General features: G+C 38.8%; 1 protein-coding gene across 4 annotated transcripts in view; it reads right to left on the reverse strand.

Moving 5' to 3' along the window:
• LOC136871957 (uro-adherence factor A) overlaps nt 1-16,345 on the reverse strand; it is a 171,091-nt gene that overhangs the window by 9,666 nt on the left and 145,080 nt on the right. For all 4 annotated transcript variants that reach the window (XM_067145714.2, XM_067145716.2, XM_067145715.2 and 1 more), the window contains one exon: nt 2,351-2,578. In XM_067145714.2, coding sequence (XP_067001815.2) covers nt 2,351-2,578 — 228 coding nt within the window. The remainder of the gene's footprint in view (nt 1-2,350; nt 2,579-16,345) is intronic.

The raw sequence follows: 16,345 nt of genomic DNA on the forward strand, positions 1-16,345 counted from the left end.
TGCAAACATACTGTACATCATCACAACTGACTAATGCAGGCATTTCAACAATACTGAGTTTTTAGCCGGCGAGTGTACTTCGTGCGCATTGAAAAGGACGGTTCACATAATTGTTTTAAAACTTTAATATGAACACTACTCCTCTGCCCTTTATTTCTCATCATCGTCAATAAATACTGCTCACAAACAACTTCACACTGTCATCACCTTCACACATATGCTATGGAAAAATTGCTATACTTCATGGAAAATATACAGCACAACTGAGTCTGTTTTATTGCAAACTGTGATACATCCAATTTTACCCTTCACGGGCAAACTGTATGTCTATATGCGGAACAAAAATAAGCCCAATTAAAACTCATTCAACTTTATCTAACACAGACTATAAACATGCAAATGTACGTACAGTAGAAGTATGCTATAGTGTTTATGGCAAAAAGTAAGAATCCTGCTGTAATAATAGTTTTATTTATGTCTCTTGAAAATTCCTGCAATAAACTGTGTAATATTCTTTGAGAACAACAAAAATCCTTTCACTGATTCATTATTATGAATGATTTAGTGAGCGTTATATTTCTATTATCTATATTTATGCACTCAAGTTATTATACTGAATGCAATATATCATCTTTGGTAGCGATTTCTTGCTACGTACACTAGCGAGCTCTCACGTCAGCATTCCTAGGCACTGTTGAGGTTGATTAGTAATACCCATAGAATGGTGTTAACAAACATTCAAATTCCAAACAAATGAGAACATATTTTTGCAATAAGTGCTTAAATAACATGAGCAATAGCTGTTGTTAACTCATTAGAAATAAAAGCTGAAGTGAACGATCGCTAATTTTAATACTAGGTACTGAAATTATGTAGCCGGGCTGAGTAGCACGGATGGTAGAGCACTGGTCTTCTCAGCCCAACTTGGCAGGTTCGATTCTGGCTCGGCTCAGTCCAGTGGTATTTGTAGGTGCTCGAGTACATCAGCCTCGTGACAGTAGATTTACTGGAATTTTAAAGAACTCTTGCGGGCAAAATTCTGGCACCTCAGTGTCTCAGAAAACCGTAAAAGTATTTAGTAGGACGTAAAATCAACAATATTATTATGAAATTAAGTGAGAATGTGATACTTCGCAAGGTATGGCAGGGTGCGTCATGGATTTGTCTGGTTAAATCTCAGAAAGGTTATTTGCATGTAAATCTATAGCGAAAAGGTTATCAGTACTCTGCTGAGGCTTTAAATATGTTTTCATGATACATGTACAGGTAAGTTAGGTTACGTGATGCTGTTTTAGGGTAAGAAAACTCAAAAGTTCCCCACAGAAGCCTCTGGAATGATACTATTACAATTTTGAAGAATGAAATTGAATATGGACATTCGCATAGTATTGGAATTAGAAAAATAATTTAATGAGTAAGCTGCAGTATGGAAATCATCCGCATTTTAAAACATGGTCCATACCTTTGGGATAATCACAGTTTCTTTATCGTCAGCTGCCGCGTGGAGCGATGTGCTAGCATACAGCGAGCCATCTTCGTTTTTTTAGATGTTTCGTCTGATGTCCTCTCTGTCACACACACACACACACACACACACACACACACACACACACACACACACACACACACACACACACACACACACACACACACACACACACACACACACACACACACACACACACACACACACACACACACACACACACACACACACACACACACACACACACACACACACACACACACACACACACACACACACACACACACACACACACACACAGTGTGGTGTAACACTTAGTTAGAGCTTAATGTTGTTGTCAGCTGCCACGAAGAATGTTTTACCGTTCAAGCTGTAGTGGTATGATCATCTGTCACCAAGTGGCTCGCCGACACTCACATCCGAGCATTCACATCTCTCCTACAATTCTTTCATTATCTGCATCATCTCTGCAAATGTCTTTGATGGCTTAGCAGACCAATCCTGGCATGAAATATGCAGCCACATTGATTGCACTTAATGGAAGATGGAGGACACTGGGCTTGGCGTAGTTTACGTCTCTAACGTTTTTCTTCTTCCTGTCTTCGACGTTCATGTCCATATTATTCACAGCAGTTGAAGTGGTTGTGTGCCACTTATACAGGGTGGTTAACCATCAAATTAATTAGTTGATGATTGGTACGCATGTTATAAGTAGTGCTACTCTTACTAACTATTTTTACTACAATATTATTAATATTGTTGTTACATAATAGAAAAGTACAGGAAGAACATAAATACAATCATATTTAAATAATGTACATAAAATTCAATAAAATGGGCTAATAAATACAGTATTTCACTCACCCTGCCACATACTGGACATCGACCACCATCTTTTCCTTTATTAGCAGCTTCCTGCATGCTTGAAGTGACGAGTCCATGTGAACCAAGCAAATGCCTCTCCAATCCTTGATCTGTGAAGAATCTGAACTGACACTTCTGACAATTCAGTGGTGGCCTATTATAGATCATTTTCGGGTGGATTTTAACTTTATGGATCCACTGCATGTGATTTCGCAGCTGTTCCAAGTCCTGAGGAAAAAAAATCAGGTTTGATTAAATAATCCCTACGGATATATTACATTGCAGCAATGAGAAACATCTGTGAGAGTTTTATAGCTTTTCCTCTTCATCTAAGTTTGATGGCATAGCTGCCAACTTCTAGAAATCAAAAATAGGAAGATTTTTTAATTCTTGGACTTCTTCACATATATTGATTGCACCACGGTCTAAGTGAAAAAAGGACAGGATAAAAAGCATGCATACCTACAGTCACAATGTGATTTGATAATTAAATTTAAAATCTTAAACTAAAAAAACATTAAAATGGTTACAAGAAAATGTACCTAATCACTCTCATTTATGACACATACATAAAAATAATAATACAGTCGAACCTCGATACCTCAAAACTCCATTAGTCGAATTTTCATATATCAAACTTAGATTTTCCGGCCGTTTGTCCTATTCTTCATGTGTATTTATTTCTCTATTCTCGAAATTCGGTTATACGAATTTCTCGAAGCAAACATTTCCTCCCTTGAAGCAAGAATACTCTGTAACTCGAATTTTGTGCAACATTAACTGTGCAATACGGCATTTGCGGTTTGTGAGGAACAAACAAGTAAAAAAAAGGGTTCCAGTGAAGCTGGAAACTAATGACGGGAACCGAAAAACTCAAACTTCTAGTGACCGGCAAAGCCTCGCCGTTTCTTGGGTGTCAATTACCAGTCACCTATGAAAGCAAGCCCAGAAGTCACGGATGACAAGCTCCATTTACAGAACTCGGCTGCGTGGTATTGACAAACAGTTTCAACGTGAAGGGAGGAAAGGTTGACTGCAACAAACAGAAGAGACTAACGGACCAAACGTGTTAACGGAGCTATGTTTTTTATTTCACTACTGTATGTACTGTATCCTGTCTTCTAAAAAATTACTATAATAAGGGTTATAATTAAAGTAATGCCGTAAAATAGAGTTTCTTTGTATAGTTTTAAGTACCGGTACCGATAAACATAATGTATTCAGTAAAAGCCCGTAGATACATATGATTCAATTATGTGCTATACATGCTCAAAATGATATTCTCTATATCTCGAATTTTCGATAACTCGAAATAAATTTTATCTCCCGAGGTGTCGCATAATAGTTTCCTTTATTAGAATGTAAAATGAACGGAAATTTAATTTTATATGTATCTCTGAACACTATGTTTCTTGACCATAACATGAAGAGAAAATACCAGAAACTGTCACCAACACAACTCCCTGAAATACATTCAACTTATTAAAATTATGAAGAATAAACAAAAATGCAGTGAAATATGCCAAACTAGCACATACAAAACAGATAGATATGTCTCATACATTATTAACATACAACTTTGGCACGGGGAAAAGCACAGAACCACTAGAAAAAACATGTGGCATACAATTCCAACAAAATTACGCACAGAAACGATGTTAATAGTACGCGAACCACACAATAAGAAACTCATTCTTTCGTCCCGATTAACTGAGTCGCTAGCGCTCGCTAGGCTCTCTTGCTTGTACTACGATTGCTGCCCCGAATCTCCAACCGTAAAGCACACATGCTGCTATAGCGAGCAGGAAACATGATACACGAAGGCGACGGGTGATACACTCACGAAATAAAGCATCTAATAAAAACGCTTGAAAATGAGGTTGGGTAAATTACACAAGCACATAAGAATTTATCCTTTATCCTAGGGGAAGAGTATTTACTGTACTAGAAGTTATATTGGTCAAAAATAGGAAGAATTAAAAATAAATCGGAAAATCGGAAGACGAGTTAAAAAACTGAATGTTTCCAGGTAAATCTGAAGGGTTGGCAGGTGTGTTGATGGTAAGTAACAGAACTTGAAAACAAGATAATCATAATACGAGTGAATTGAAAAATTATGAACCTCTAAGAACTTGGGTAGTGTTAGCTACAGTGAAGAGAACAATAATGTGATTTTTACCATAGGACTCTCTTAAGAATGTGGCATATTGTGCATATGAAAGACTGTCCACAAACAAAGCCTACTTTGGGTAATTGGACGCTCCGAAAACCATAAAAGTAGTTAGTGGGACGTAAAGCAAATAACATTATTAGTAACTGGACGATCTTAACTTCAATGTCTCATTGGCTGCTTTATCAAGCAAATATCGTATTTATTAACATCATTTTTTCACCCGTAATTCCTCCCATGAGGGTATGTAAAAGTTTTCAGTAATCAATGAGTTTCCCATTTGCATTTCTTTTTCTTTTTTTTCAAACTGTGCGGTTATGAAAACATTAAGGCTACAGTTTAAAGGGCAAACTGAAATGTAACATTTGTTCATTGAATAACACAAAATATGCACTGTAGTGTGCAATATGACACGGCTAGATGCCAGAGAAGTTATTGTGTAATATTAAAGTAAAAAGCCATCTTCAAAATCACAATGCAGAGGAATTGATAGCGCCCCTTAATCTTTCAATAAAGGACAACATTTAGCGATGTGGGATGCACGTACGTTCAGTAACATAGTGCACAAACAAGACGACCTGAAACATTGCAGATGGTCTTGGTACGAGGAACTGGATTGATTATCAATTATTTAATGTATCGACCACTATCTCTGTTGCTTCTGTTCACGTCATCAAACAATCTGTAGCAAAACAATTCCTTTTGATGTTATGTACAATTCGGTCACGACTTCAAACCTATTAATTTCTTTGAAAACATGCGGTAGTCGTACATCAAGACCCTACAACAAAGGCAACTCCACTAAAAATAAATTGTGTAGCCAGCACGTGCTGAAACATGTGCATTTAATAACCAAGTCACTTAACACAGTCTAGCCAGGGTGAATGGCATAAAATATTAAGTTTCTTTCTGTAAAAACTGTTACATTTAACAACGCTTGTCTAGCCATAGCCATTTTGTTTTCAACAGTCAGTCATCAGTTTGTATTATGCAGCTGAGAAGTTCAAACAGTAACAAGACAGCTTAGCAAGCTACACATTGTGTTGGTCTATGCAAGCACTACTAATTTGCTTGTAATCAAGCGAGAGAAGCGCACTTGTTCTATAACATATACCGGTCTCTGTATTAATTTTTACGAATATAAGTGAATAGTGGTTACTGGCAAGATCAGGCCTATACCCAGAAATTGTAAAAGAACTGCTAAAATACACAACAAACGACTAAACAGTCTTTTCAATTTTATTTTAATTATAACTGTTAGGTCATGGTGTGGGTTACTGTAGCCAAGTCATAATTCGTGAACCATAGGCAATGGCTGAGTGGCCTAGCAAATGGTCCTGAGAGTCAGGACAGAGGAGAAATCTTCACTTGGACTATGTGTAAGTAAGGGTAGCGTCCTTCTTCACAGAATTTTCACTAAGCACGCTCGGAACGCTTTAAGCAAGATTTGGACCTATGGGAGTAACCGAGTCCCACTCACATTTGAAAGGCAAGGGACTCCTTAGAAACAACTTGGCGAACAAAGTGGAATTCAATGGGGAGCTATCAATATCAATGGGGCTTACGGAAGGAAGGAAGGAAGGAAGGAAGAAAGAAAGAAAGAAAGAAGAACTGGCTGAGTCAGCAAAAAGGATGCATCTGAATGTGTCGGGAGTTAATGATATTTGGGTAAGCAGATATACGTGAAGAGAGAGGAGATTATAAAGTGTACTTGACGGGTGTTAAAAAGGGAAGGGCAGAGGGTGGGGTAGACTGTTCATGAATACTACTGCACGCAACATAGTTTCTGTTAGGCACTTATGAGCGAATGATGTGGGTAGATTTAGCCGTTCTCAAGAAATCTGCAGTGTTGCGGTATCAATTCAGAGATTATCTCAAAAGCAGAGGGTTGAAGGTAGTTTGAGAAAGTACAAGAGGGTCATATCGTCCTGAAATACACTCAGGCCAATGACATTCAGGAATGCCTCCTCTACCATTAAGTCTCAAGGACACCAGCTGCTGACAAGCTTAAGGGTAGGCAACACATTCATGGTACAAAAACTGTTAAAAACCCCACACATGTATACATACATATAGAAAATACTTGACCATATCAATAAAGACACATGGTGAGATGATAACAGTAATAATATAAGCCTAATCGAAAATTATAAAGGTAACTTACAAGGAAACCCTTCCATCTCTTAAGTCTCCGATTCGATTGAGATTTAGTATGACAACTTCAGTAGGAACGCTTTATTCAGCAATATCGAAATTAGATGCCCAGTTGTATAGTTTGCACCTGATTTGGGGTGTCAAGGTTTGCTCATTGAAGCAGTGCATAGATAGGAGTTGGCAGTGGGAAGCAGGTAGAAAGAGGCGGAGTGGTTGGCCAGACTTTTTAGAATTGTATTGCTGAGCAGGTTTTCGGCCTTCTTTCAAAGAACTAGTTACTGAGCTTTCAGACAGGAATAGTCTTGAGAGTTTGCAATATACTTGGAAAATTACCTATACCTCATGATTTGAGATGATTCTTTCTGCTGTGGTTGGTCATGGTCACCTCCAGGTGAGAGGCAGGCAAGTTAGACCGCGGGGCTGCCTTCAAACGTTAATTACTGGTACGCGACTTAAATATCTCAAAACTTTACATTCGGTTTTAATGAAGAGACTTCATCAAATTCCTTTGAAAACTTCTTTCAGTTCAGCAACTTTGATCAGCAAAACTCTTCGAAAAATCTAATAGGTCTACCTTTAACGCCAAGCCAAACAACAATCGACCGTAAGTAGTTTTTAATTCCCTAATCTAATAAAATAAAGCACATCAGATACAAAAGCGTCCAACATGGATGGCAAAATGCTTTTTTTTTTTTTAATCTTCCATTGCAATTTGGTCATCAGTATACTGTTCCTAGTCAGTTTATGGGAATCTTGTACCACGTAAATTAGGCCTATATCGACTTTTACGTAGGTGCTTTGAAAAGTTCTCGGAATGTACTAGAATTAAGTATCTTACCTCGGTGGAACTGCTTTTATTCTTCAACATAGTCTCCCTGTAAACTAATGCATTTGGTTCAGCGATGTTCCAATGCCTTGATCCCATCTCGAAAATGAGATTCCTCCAGGCCTGCAAAATACCTCTCCAATTCGGCTGTCAGTTCTTCCCTTGTAGAAAATCTCCGTCCACCGAGGAAAATTTTCAGCTTGGGGAATAGATGAAAATCTGATGGTGCCAAATCAGGTGAATAAGCTGGATGTGGCAACAATTCATACCCCAGTTCATGAAGTTTTGCCATGGCAATAACACTTGTGTGCAGCGGAGCGTTGTCCTGATGAAAGATTACCTTTTTTCTTGCCAAACCAGGCCTTGTTTCGCGTATCTTTTCCTGTAGTTAATCCAGGAGGTTTGCATAGTATTGCCTCGTAATTGTTTGGCCAGTAGGAAGATCTATCAGCAGAATGCCTTTTGCATCCCAGAAAACTGAGGCCATGACCTTTCCGGCCGAACACACTGCCTTTGCTTTCTTTCGTGGTGGTGAATCAGCATGTTTCCACTGCTTTGACTGCTGTTTTGTCTCTGGGGTACAGTAGTGGACCCAAGTTTCATCTGTAGTCACAAACCGGCGCAAAAAATCTTGTTGGTTGCACTGAAAACGGCCCAGACTTTGTTCGGACATTTCCAATCTGCTGCATTTTTGTCCAACATCGAGCAGCGGCACCCATCTTGCGGATAATTTTTCCATACCCAATTCTTCGGTTAAAATATAATATACCCGTTCAGAAGACATCCCTACAGCTTCAGCAATCTCCCGCACTTTCAGTCGACGATCCTCCATGACAATTTCATGCACTTTTGCGATAAATTCTGGGGTCATAACACTTTTTGGCCATCCACTACATCCAAGCTCTCCCGACCAAATTTAAACTTGCTGGTCCACTTGGCAACAGTTGAAAATGAAGGAGCAGAGACCCCCAGTGTGTTCTGAAAGTCGGCATGAATTTCCTTTGCTTTCGTACCTCTCTTTACAAAGTATGTAATCACTGCTCGAATCTCAGTTTTTTTCCATTGTCACAAATCACTACGCGGGAACAACAACAGAGAGTCATCACTACCACACTCATGCAGCTAGAGCACCGACACGCCACGTGTTCACTCACAAAGGATGTGCGATTATTGCGCGTGAACCTCGTTGCTCTAGGACCAACATTTAGCAGCGATTCCGAGAACTTTTCAAACCGTCCTCGTAAAGGTTATGTTGAACTGGAGAATATGGTTTTGAATGCAAGTATCAATCCTCAAGTTCTCGAATGCATTATATTCAATTCTGCCCATCACTAATCACAATCAAATTAGAAAGAAAAATATCATTAAAACTTCCAAAATTACGATTATTCGCGACCTTCAGCTCAGATGGAAAGCGCGTTCGCTGTACAAGTCTGTAAGAGTGCGAAATGATACGAAGTTTTCAAATGTAACGAGCGCAAATAAAACGACTGCAGTTTTTATAACATTTTAACACAAAAACGTGAAATTCCCAGTTTTATATTAGGACAAAAACAGTAATAGGCTTTCCCAAAACATCCTATAGTTTTATGTATGTAAGGTGCAACATTTGTTCTGGTCTCGATAGCATAATCGTATACGATACTATTAAAATACTATATTTGTGTTATTTAAGAAGGAGCAGTTTCGATTCCTACCTGAAAGCCCGGTGATTATACAGTGCCCTGAGGGAAATGCCTAAATCTTGTTCGGCGATACACTCGGAAAAAAAAAAAAAAATCTAACCCTGGACATAATGTACACGTTTTACAAGTATCGGTACGAACACTTGATGAAACTCGTTTCGTCTTCAAATAGAGCTATCGAAATGCGCTCTGTCTCCTTCCAATAGTTGTAGGCACTCTCTGCTTTATGATTTCCGAGGATTCTCTAAACAATACTATCTGAATGCGATGCCAAGATGATCCCTTATACAAGTTCACCGCCGATCACTTTTCCAGTACAGTACTTTCTCAAATCACCGCAATGACGGGACGTCAACACCAAGATCCGTAAGCATGCCGTAGCCGTCCTTTCGTAGGTAACAAAGTTTCTTGAAAAACGGGTGTTCAAGGATTTAGCGTTAATGGGACTGAAATTTTTGGACGGTTGATCCGGGAAACGGATAATGCGGGATTTTTACAAAGTGATTTAATTAAGGATGCTCACGGGACGAATAATATGATAAAACGTAGTTTCCAGGAACGAATAATTGAGGTTCTACTGTATACATATCAAGTCATGGAAGTCTTGGGATAATTATGTATTGGCCCGAAAATAGGATGGGAATTTTTATATTTACGTTAACAAATCCTTACAAAAACTGCGGTTTTATATGTACAGCTGAACATTTTAAAAGTTTGTATCATTTCCCACCTGTAGGAAAAGACTTACTGTACAAAAAAATGACTACATATACCAGTGACCAAACAACAAAGGAAAATTTTTAAAGAGGAGAATTTTGCCATCACATTTTGCACTTTTGTATCGGATGTGCTTCACTTCATCCTCCTCCCAAAATTTTGTCATTCTTGACTTATTAGATTATAGAACTAAACTACTTATGATTGATTGTTGCTTGACTTGGCATTATTTAGTAGCATATTTTTCAATGATTACCAACCTGCAAGACGTTTTTATGCGAAAGCAATGTAATTTGTGCAGTAAATTGAACTTTGATGTATGGAGATTTTTAATTTGTGTAATTTATGTAGGAGTTTTAGTAAGATTATAATTATTGTGATGTTCAACCAAATTGCTGATGGTTTTAATTAATTCTCGGATTTTCAGATTTCCCGCATTATACTTTTTTCCCCAGGGTCCTACTTATAGTTCAGTTCAGTTTCGACTTGACGTTTTGAGCGCTGTCTTTTGGCGAAGGGTAAGTGAATTAATCAACTGCCAATCATAGGCAGCCGATCGCTCCGATAGAGCGCGTTAAATTCCAGTTCCGGTTAGCAGTGTTGTTGATCTGTTGTTTACTGTAACCACGTGCTATCAGCTCTGTGTTGTATTGTGCTCAGTTCTTTTGGCGGTCTTTGTGCTGGGCTGTTCGTTTATATTTCCTAGTGCAGAGTTTATAGATTATTGTTTAGTATTTTTTAATAGTATAGCCCATTATATTGTAGTGAATAGTGTGTAACAATGTACAACAGTGATCTAGTTTATATACAGTAGAACCTCGATAATTCGAAATCGGTTAATTCAAAATCCCGCCTAATTCGAAGAAGCTCTCGTTCCCGGAACCATGAGATACAGTTTTGCATGTTTTTTCAATTGTTTAATTCGAAATACGGATAATTCGTCATTCGAAGTACAATGTCGGCCCCATTACCGAAATTCAGACTTTTAATCGAAACTGCCTTTACATTTTAAAACAATAGCATGTTACAGAGTAATTTCAACTCGAAATGTATCCGCTCCGCGTCATAATAGAACGCACGTTCCGGAACGTGGAGGGGTAGCTTTCCGCACTTACACTCACTTCAGTGGGTCTACAGTGCGCTTCATGATTGCTAACTTGAATGAAATCGGAATTCTTTTGTGTTCAACCTTTTAAGGAACTCCGTAATATCACGCAACATGCAGTGTGCGGGAAAACAGAATCTGCGAACACTAGCGATGCCGACAGTTGACGAAAAAACGTGGCAAATATAATAAATTCGTAGGCACCGAACAATATTGTCATTGCCGGTGAAACTGCATTGCTTTATTTTAATGCGAGCCCAAACGGTCTTATGGTTTTAAAGGAGAAAGTGCCAGCCGGAGAATCGTACAAGGGTGGGAGTGGGGGTCATAGTAGTGCATTGCAATGCACATGGATTTAAAGATAAAAATTTCATTGTTCCGTATTGAAATTATTGATGTTAAAAATTAAATATCTGAAAAGGAGGTTCAACCTATTCAATACTTAAAAGAAAGAAATGCAGTAATCACATTCCTATTTAAATGGGACCGGTTTCGACCTTAGTCCAGGTCATCATCAGCCGTAAAAACATGTACAATGTTTATGAATATTGGAGATCAGTTTCACACTCTGATAGGCACAAAGACACGACACCACATTCTGTCATGCACAAAGTCACAACACTATCAACTAATATACGAAGATAAAAAAACTTGAAGTCGCAGACGAATAGATTTGTAGTAGAAAGCCGCCAGCTCCTGGTGATCAGCGCGGCACATTCAAGGTCATGCGCAGCGGTCGGACGCCAAAGTAGAGTGGAGAATGTTATGAAGGTCCAGAATTTGTTACGGTTGCGGGAAGTTAAGTACGTATATAAAAATATACGACGCAAATCAGAATAATTGAATGAGTACTTGTACTCCTGCTAAGTTCTATAATAAAAATGCAAACAGTAAAGAAATTCAAAAAATAATGCATTTGCACAGGGGAACCGGCATAATTTATCCTCGTCTTTGAATTGTGCGATTTTCTTTCTTTCGTTGCGTGAGGTTATGTTTGTCAGTGATTTATCCAAATGCATTATTTGAACATTGTAAATGCACCTTGTTGGATACATTTCGGAAATAGTTTTTCCATGGCATTGGAAAGGTTTAAACTGTGAATCAAGGTGATTGCATGTATTAATGGGTCTTACAATACTTCGTGACGCGGCAAGTGTTTACATTTCTGAAGTACGAGAGAAGTGCCATGGCGGGAAATCGTACAAGGATAGAATCATAGGAAAGTTCGATTTTAAGGGCATCGGGTACTTTCTGTGTAAATACAAGGCATCTGAAATGCATACAGTATAGTAATCCAATTAATAAAGCACTTGCACATGGGAACGACCATAGATTTCTCCTCGTCTTTGAATCGTGCTTTTTTTCTTCTTTCTTTCGTTGCGTGAGGTTATGTTTACCAGTGAGATATCCGAGTGCATTATTTGAATACTGTAAATGCACTTTCTTGGATACATTTTTGAAATAGTTCTTTTCTCATGGCATTTGAAAGGTATAAACTGTGAATCAAGGTTAACTGCATGCAGTAACGGGCCTTTTGTAACGCAGCAAGGGTTGGTACTTCTGAATTGCGAATTGGCGGTTAATTCGAAAACACGTAATTCGAAGTCCGATTTTTGAGTCCCAACGACTTTGAATTAACGAGGTTTTACTGTAGTAGCTTAGTTTAATATTTCGTTCGGTAATTATGTAATAGGTTAATGTTAGGCCCGTATGTGAATTTCATATTTTGTCATGTCGGCGCCTACGTCTAAGGATGAAGCAACCAAGAGAAGTAAGCCGTTCGGACGTGGTACTCCACTAAGGAGCCAGGTCCGGGAAATTGTTTGCAATTGCCATTTTAACGCCATAGAACTGAATTGGGCCCAAGTGAAGGATTATGTAGCTGAGAATAACAGACTCATCACAGTTTCGGAAGTTGAAAGATATTTTCGAAGCTGTAGGCCGTATACGTGCGGAGGAGTGGAGCAACGTTGTGAGAGACACGAGATCCAAGATGATTAAAGTTTGGGAGAAAGAAAGTCTCACAGACGATTATGTTGAAGACTATTATCTCTTTAGGGTCAGGTGGGAGTGAAACCTCTTTAGGGAAAATTGAATCTAACAGCAAATCGAATCTACATGGTGAGTAGATTTAATTCTATATTCTCACGTTTTATCTTTTCGAGCATTGATATATGTTTATCTTGTAGTCTTATCCTAAATGTGTTGTGTATTGTTGTTTACCTTATGTGAATTATGTACGTTGCTACAAAGAATGGATATGGCTTATGGATAATTGATTATGGACATATTCCAGTATATACATTTCCGTTGGTGTTGTACATCGTAAATCAGCTGTTTGGCACCACCGTTTGATTTCTGGTTAATTGTCAAGTCAAAACTCATAAAAACTGAACTATAGTAACATAAATAAATAAATAAATAAATAAATAAATAAATAAATAAATAAATAAATAAATAAATAAATAAATAAATAAATAAATAAATAAATAAATAAATAAATAAATAAACAAAGAAAAAAAATATTTAACCCCTCAATCAGTAATTTAGTCCAGACGGTATTTAAATTGAGCTCAACATTGGTTTAGACACCATAAGTTAACCTGTTAACTGGGGAGCGCGACTTAAGTCGCTCGACGAAATATCCAGCCAGGTGAGGAGAGCGACTTAAGTCGTATGCTGCTGTTTTAGTCTTTTCCTCGATTCTGAGCCTAGCCAGAGTTATGAAATTTAATCCTCGTTATCTGTATGCCCCTGTCATCAGGTGGTATTTTTAGTAAGTACTTCTGCTTGATAGAAACAGAGCAGAGAGAATGACATTCAACAAAATTTGCTTCCATGCAAAAGCGCGCTATGTGTTCGTCTCGCGTGGGGACTAGTCTAATCAGCTGCGTTCTTGCTATGTGCTTATTCGAATGCTTTAGTGTTTCGAGACTGGAAACTGTATAGTATATCAATGTGAAAAAGAGTAATGACGGCGAAGAGTAAATTTGAATTTACAGATGCCTTGCACTCCTGTTATGTGTTTCCTGAGAGAATTTTTCAGTTATAATAATGTTTTCTAAACGATGTAGTAACAGCCTGTGCTCCCTTGTACATAACATGTTGGAGTTTAGCAACGAGGACGATGACTTCCATTTAGATAGTGAAAAAAAATTTGTTCCTTAGTGAAGAAGGAGGCATAAGTGACACAGGGCAGCATTCTGGTGCTACCACAGCGAACGGTTGCGGGTTCGAAAGTGGCACTTCGAGTGATGACAGTGACGATAGAGACAGGCAGACTCAAATGGCAGTGATATGTCAGGGCCTATTATTTGGGTAGAAGATGGTCAGAAAATGAATAGATTTCCAGCAAAATTCATTCCTGGAATAAAAGGATAGTTCTTGGAAGTAAAGACTCCACAGGATATTTATGAACTGTTTGTGGATGAAAACTATCTGTCAGTAAGCCTACATTGCTGAGCAAACCAATATTTATGCTCAACAGAAAATTCATGGGAAAACACTGATGAGTAAAATGAAACAAAGGTGTAGGGAACAATATTGGATTCCAAAAAATAACTTTTATTCGGGCTTTTGTTTCTTCAAGGGATTGCCCACAAATCTACGACAGAGCATTATTTTTTTCTCGTAAGAAGTTACCAGCCATGTCCATATTTTACGAGGTTTCTAACGAAATTTCTCAGTTTTTCCAACACTTAGGCATACGATGGGCAGATGCCTCCAAAACTATACAAGGTAAAGCCATACACAAAAGCCTTCTTCTATGGATAGGTCGCCTTTTCAGCAAGATCTACATTCCAAAGAAAGAGTCCCGGTACGGAATGGAATCTCACAAAATTTGTGAAGCGAAAACGGGCTACGTGTGGAATATGTTGTGGTATACTGGAAAATCAATATAACTCAACAATGAAGTCCATGGCATTGATGTATGAAAGTGTTCCAAGCCATCCTGGCAGGTAATCATGCCAGCCCTGCGGTGTAGGGGTAGGGCCCGGGTTCATTTCCCGGCCAGGTCAGGGATTTTACCTGGACCCGAGGTCTGGTTCAAGGTCCAAAGGAAGACAAGGGCCACGAAGGACGTGAAAATGAAAGACTCGCTAGCCCTCGCAAACCTAATAGCGCCGGGGTCGGAAAAGAACAAGAGTTGACCAAGGGAGGTCGGATAGGATTGATGAAAGTGAGGAGCCTGGCACAAGTAAGTGGAAACAATGCCAGGACTCTGCTAAGGGCCCTGTGGTCGCCAAGCCACGCTCCGAAATTCAGAGCCTCTGGGGCCCCTTTTAGTCGCCTCATACGACAGGTGGGTGTTATTCTACCGCCCCCAGCCACAGGGGGATTACCAGTGAGGTTGCACGGAGTGACTGAGTGGGTCAAGAACCATCAAGGGTTATAAACTTCATGTTGTTGCTCCGTATTGAACTGAGATAACATATAAATTATAAACAGGAGAGGTTTCCACCTATTCAATACACAGTTGTATTTACAATGTTATTTATATTACATGAGACTAGTTTCAACCCTACACGGGGTCATCACCAGCCATATTTAAACATACACAATACTGATTGGATTCATTGGATTACTGTACTGTATGCATTTTATATGCCTTGTGCTTGCACAGAATGTACCCTGTCCTTAAAACATTGCGACGAGGGAAGAAAGTCTCTCGCTTCCGTCCACATTACAACAGTACAGTGACTGTACTTGTACAATTTCCCGCCATGGCACTTCTAAGACCCATTCATGCATGCAATCATCTTGATTCTCAGTTTAAACTTTTCAAATGCCATGGAAAGTACTATTTCAAAAATTTATCCAACAAGGTGCATTTACATTATTCAAATAATGCACTTGTATAAAACAATGAAATGACATACATAACCTCGTGCAACAAAAGGAAGAAAAACACGATTCAAAGACGAGGAAAAATTATGCTGGCTCCCCAGTGCAAATACTTTTATCTTTTGGATTACTGTACTGTCTGCATTTTTAGATGCCTTCTACTGGCATGGAAAGTGCCCGACGTCCTTAAAACATCGTGGCTTTTCAAACTTTCCTATGACAGGGGAAGGAAGTCTCTCGCTTCCGCGTGCAGTGTGCACTGCATAGCAACACACTACATTTCCCGGCTGGTAATTCTCTCCTTGAAAACTATAAGCCTGTTTGGCCTGAGCATTTAAAAAAATAAAACAAACAAACAATGCAGTTTCATCGGCATTGACAATACTGTTTGGTGCGCACGTATTGATTGTAGGCAACAAGCCACGCTTCTGCGCAAACTGTCGGCATCGCCAGTGTTAGTGGATTCTACCACTCCGCACACTGCCTGCTACGT

Source organism: Anabrus simplex, chromosome 4 (genome assembly GCF_040414725.1).
Source record: "Anabrus simplex isolate iqAnaSimp1 chromosome 4, ASM4041472v1, whole genome shotgun sequence".
Taxonomy (NCBI): Eukaryota; Metazoa; Arthropoda; class Insecta; order Orthoptera; family Tettigoniidae; genus Anabrus; species Anabrus simplex.